The sequence below is a fragment of the Apaloderma vittatum genome, unplaced genomic scaffold (genome assembly GCF_000703405.1).
Source record: "Apaloderma vittatum isolate BGI_N311 unplaced genomic scaffold, ASM70340v1 scaffold17174, whole genome shotgun sequence".
NCBI classification, from domain to species: Eukaryota; Metazoa; Chordata; class Aves; order Trogoniformes; family Trogonidae; genus Apaloderma; species Apaloderma vittatum.
Genome location: NW_009712317.1, coordinates 13942 through 18584, shown reverse-complemented (window position 1 = coordinate 18584; position 4643 = coordinate 13942). Strand labels below are relative to the sequence as shown.

The 4643-nt window shown below is 53.7% G+C and overlaps 1 protein-coding gene across 1 annotated transcript in view; it reads left to right on the top strand.

The window, feature by feature from the left end:
- The window catches only part of LOC104272843 (copine-2-like), a gene marked incomplete at its 3' end in the record, with an annotated part of 21948 nt that overhangs the window by 3525 nt on the left and 13780 nt on the right, over positions 1–4643 (top strand). The window contains exon 2 of the mRNA XM_009867944.1: positions 2305–2484. Within this exon, the coding sequence (XP_009866246.1) occupies positions 2305–2484 (180 nt within the window). The remainder of the gene's footprint in view (positions 1–2304; positions 2485–4643) is intronic.

The following is a 4643-nucleotide window of genomic DNA, read 5'->3' as shown; positions in this document are numbered from 1 at the left end:
GGGGAGGCTTGAAGGTCTCCAGCCGACCTCCCTTCGGATGCTGACGGACTCTCCAGTTGGGTTCAATGAACGCAAGGGCCGTCGCTGGAGGTGATTTCATGGTTTTGTGCTTGATTTGTGGACTCAAGACTCCTATCCAAACAGATATCCTGAATTAGCCTGGTTGCCTCTTCAAAAGCCTTGGGCTTTTCTGCTCTTGGGTGGCAAAGTCCCCTCTGCTCTTCATGGGGAGCACAGAGCCGTAAACGTTGGGGACGAGGGGTTGGGCTGATGGCGTGCTCGTCTCCTGGTGGAAGTGGTGTGAGGAGGCCTCGTACGTGGTGGTCACTGGTGGTCATCAGCCCAAAGACCAAACCATGCCCAGCAGCGAACTGGGGCTTGTGATTTTGTCGTGCTTCACACTGAACACACAGGAGATTAAACAGTTCGATGTGGGTTTTGAAGGAAACCCCCTCACTCCAAAGGGTTGGCTCAAGACCCGGGTTTTTCTTCACCTTCTTCCAGAGCAAAACTGGAGATGAGACCTCAAGTTATCTCCTTTCAGCTGGTGCCTGGGAGCGAGAGAACTGATTTCCCTTGGTCCCCGACTTCCCAGAGAACATGGAAGGAGCTAAAATCCATCTACATTGCCTGCGTGGTCTCATCTCCAGGGCTTGAAAGCAGATTGGTGTGTGTTGTGGTGCTGACATGAGGTGAGGTTTGTGGATGCCCACTGCTCCTGGCTCACACGTCTCTGAGCAGACGTTCGGGAGGATCTCTGGGAAGCTGGTGGCCCTGGCCAGCTTGCAGCCCACCGGTGCTGATGTGTTTGGTTCCCCAACGGCTATTTTGGGAATGCAGTGTCTACTTTCATAATTTCTTGGCAATTAAGACAGACGAAGCAACCAGCTTCCAAACACTCTCGCTCCATTTCCACTCGGTCCCTCCCAAACCTGCCTCCTGTGCCGAGTAGGTTTTTTTGGGACTAAGGTATGTGTGAGCTTTATGTTTTCCTCCTTTTTCTTTCTTTAGGAGGGCTTTTCTCTGCCCTGCCGTACATATTCTTGGCTCTGGCAGACACCCCACCATCCTGCAGCCTGGTGCTGCCCGGGGCATGGCCGGAGGCTCCGTGCTGCTCCACAAGCAGATGAGACGGTCTTTCCAAGCACCCGGGGCGGCAGCTTTTGATAAAACCCTGCTGGCAAGCCCGTCCCTTTCTTTCTCTTCCAACAGTGCCAGTTCCCACATCCTGGGATAACAAGGTGATGTGGCGAAAGGGCAGCTCCTCTGCCAGCTCCAGTCAGCGCGTGGTTTCTCCAGCTCGGATCATTGGCATCCGTAAATACTCCAGCTTTCCTCAGTTTCCCCAGTTTGGCTTAAATTGCAGCTTTCTCTGTGCGAGCCCTGGTGCTGCCGTCCTCCCAGCCCTCCCGCGGTCCCAGTTACACGGTCTGGGACCGAAGCTTCGTTTCCACAGGGCGGCTTCCTGGCATCTCCATCATCATCCCTGTGATGTTGGTGGGGGTTTTTTTTGGCTCACGTAGGGCTTTCTGTCCTCCTGTGCCACGCTGTGCCGTAAAAACACACTTCCCCCGGCTGCCTGCCAAGTTTCCTCTGCTCTTGTCGCTGCTCTCGGCTGCGGGATGCTGGTCTGGGACCGAAGCTTCGTTTCCACAGGGCGGCTTCCTGGCATCTCCATCATCATCCCTGTGATGTTGGTGGGGGTTTTTTTTGGCTCACGTAGGGCTTTCTGTCCTCCTGTGCCACGCTGTGCCGTAAAAACACACTTCCCCCGGCTGCCTGCCAAGTTTCCTCTGCTCTTGTCGCTGCTCTCGGCTGCGGGATGCTGCGGGTTCCCCACGCGCCCTCCGCTTTCCGTCACCCTCCGAGCGTTCGCCCTTCCAAGCTGTCGGGAACATCGTTTTTTCCAGACTGCTCACAAGAGCTTGGGATGACAAAGCCTATTGAAGTCTCATCTTCTGGGGCCTTCCAGCCTCTTGTTTCTCCAAACACTTGATGAAATCCATGAAAAATGGCCTGCGGTGATTTTTTTTTTGTTCTTCTTTTTTTTCTTTTTTTTCCGTGGAAGGCCAAGAAAGAGGCAACCAGATGGGTGTTTGGGTTTGAGGTCTAGAGGGAAAATGCTAGAGCGTTGCGCTTCTGACTCGTGACATTTTTCTTCTTGTTTTGCTCCTCCTTGCTGCACAGCCTGGAAGAAACAAATCTGGCAATACAAGGCCAGGTTGGACGGGGCAACCTGGTCTAGTGAGACCTTCAAGATCACCTCGTTCCACCCGGTCTCTCTTCTTTTTCTTTTCTTTGCAGCTTGACAGGACAGAGACGGCCGTGAACAACCTCAACCCGGCTTTCGCCAAGAAGTTCATCATCGACTACCACTTCGAAGAAGTGCAGAAGCTCAAGTTTGCCCTCTTTGACCAGGACAAGTCGAGCACGCAGCTGTACGAGCATGACTTCCTGGGCGAGTTCTCCTGCACGCTGGGCATGGTGAGTCTCGGAGGTCCCCGCAGCTTGCCTTCCTCCACCAAAGGGACTCCAGGTCACATCAGCTGCAGGGAGATCTTGGCAGGACCTACTGTAAAGTTTGCTGAGTCCTTCCTGTCAAAACTAATTTAATTTGCTTGTTGAGGTTAGACTGTTCCATGGGAGGGCTGTTGGCTACTTGCCCAAGTCTGAGCTAGTCATGATGCGAGCTTCTGGTCATGACTGCTGAGAGATGTCGACCACACACTTTTGGAGGTGCCTGTATCTCCCCATGGGTTGTAGTGTGAGCCCTCATGACCAGCTTGCATTTGGACTTGGGAAACTTCCAGGTGTTTAAAATCAGGATGTGCTGTGGTTTACCTTGATTTTGGAGTTTTTTGGTGTTGTTTTTTTTTTAAAGCTTTATCCATTTGCTGTTGTGTAGCACATAATCTCTCCAACTCAGGCGTGCTGGTGCAGGAATGTGTCTTCTGCTCCTCCTGTGGAAAAGCTTCCAGGACACAGTGCGATTTATAAGCCTTTGGAAGGTCTTAGCGTTCATGAGCCCATACCCTGTGAGAAGTTGGCAGCCACGTTCTCCAAACCTCTTTGTCCTCTTAGCTTGCTCTGACTCAGAGGCAGGGAATGAGGGGGATTTTTTCCATTCTTCTGCAACATCTGATGAGTCGGGGCTGCTGCGGTACCTGACGCAAGCGCCGGGCCTGGGAGGAACCAACTCTGTTGGGCTCAGTGCTGGGAACCAGAAGGAAGGAGACGCTGGGGACAGCCAGCTCGAGGTGCTCAGGGAGGGCCGTGAAGGTGGTCGCTGTGTTCCACAGACCGCAGTAGGCACTGCACGTGGCAAAGAGGGGCGAGTGGCCTCACCACAGCCAGCTCAAGAGCTTGACCTGTTAGAAGAGCACTGACAGAGTGTAAGGCTTTGGGAAGTGCTCTGTGATGACCTAATTCTGCTCCTGCAGGAGCTAAGCAGAGTGATTTAGACCAAATCCATCCAGTGCAGAGCCACAGAGGTGATGAAGGGAGTGGAACATCTCCCTGAGGAGGAAAGGCTGAAGGAGCTGGGACTCTTTAGCTTGGAGGAAGCTGAGGGGTGACCTCATGAATGTTGATAAATATAGAAAGGGTGAGTGTCAGGAGGACAGAGCCAGGCTCTTCTCAGAGACGTCCAATGACAGGACAAGGGGCAATGGGTACAAGCTGGAACGTAGGAGGTTCCACAAAAATATTAGAAAAAACTTTTTCACTCCAAGGGTGCCGGAGCCCTGGCCCAGGCTGCCCAGAGAGGGTGTGGAGTCTCCTGCTCTGGAGACTTTCCAACCCGCCTGGACGCGTTCCTGTGGGGCTGCCCTGGGGGACCCTGCTCTGGCAGGGGGGGGCAATCTTTTGAAGTCCCTTCCAACCCTGAACGTTCTGTGATTCACTGTTGGTCCTCCTGTTGTTGAAGTGTCTGATGTGGGACAGTCCAGCAATGCTCGTTGGGAAAGTCACGGTCTTGATGGTAGCTACAAGCAGAGAATTTGTGGACGTAAGGGTTCGGAGCTGAGCCCTTATGTGGCTGTGCAGAAGTCCAGGGCTCTTGTGCTAGAGAGAAACATTATCCCTGTGTGCTTGGGAGGAAGGTAGAAGAGCCTGACCCATCCCCTCCTGCTTGTTGGGTCTCCTGGGAGAGTCCAGCCCTTTCTGATGCTTTGCAGGGTGATGAGCTCGGGTTATGAGAGCGGACAGACTGTCCTGGGGCTGTGGTAGCGGTGGGGATGGGCACTTGTTGGCAGGTCTCACATCCGAGGTGCTCGTTCAGAAGAGATGATGGTTTAGCCGTGGTGGCTGACGGGCACGGCATAACGGTCAGGTTCAGCCACCCTGCTGTGGGTTTTCCGATGGCTGGATTTTTTTTGCCTGGTGAGATGTTTTCAACAGCCTGCCCGGTTTTGAGGTACGAGCAGCTCTTGGAAGGGAAGGAGAGCAGCCGTGGGCAGCAGCAACCGCACAGCGAGCATCTGACTTCTCGGTTTTGAGCTTGCGTCGGAGCCGTCTGTCAGATTAGCCAGATTGTTTTATTGCAGCTAAGGAGGCCTGTGGTAAGATTGAAAAGGACGGCTGGATTGTTCGCTGGACTGCAAGAACTGCTGCGGCCGAGCGGGGTGTTACGGGGATCACGTTGC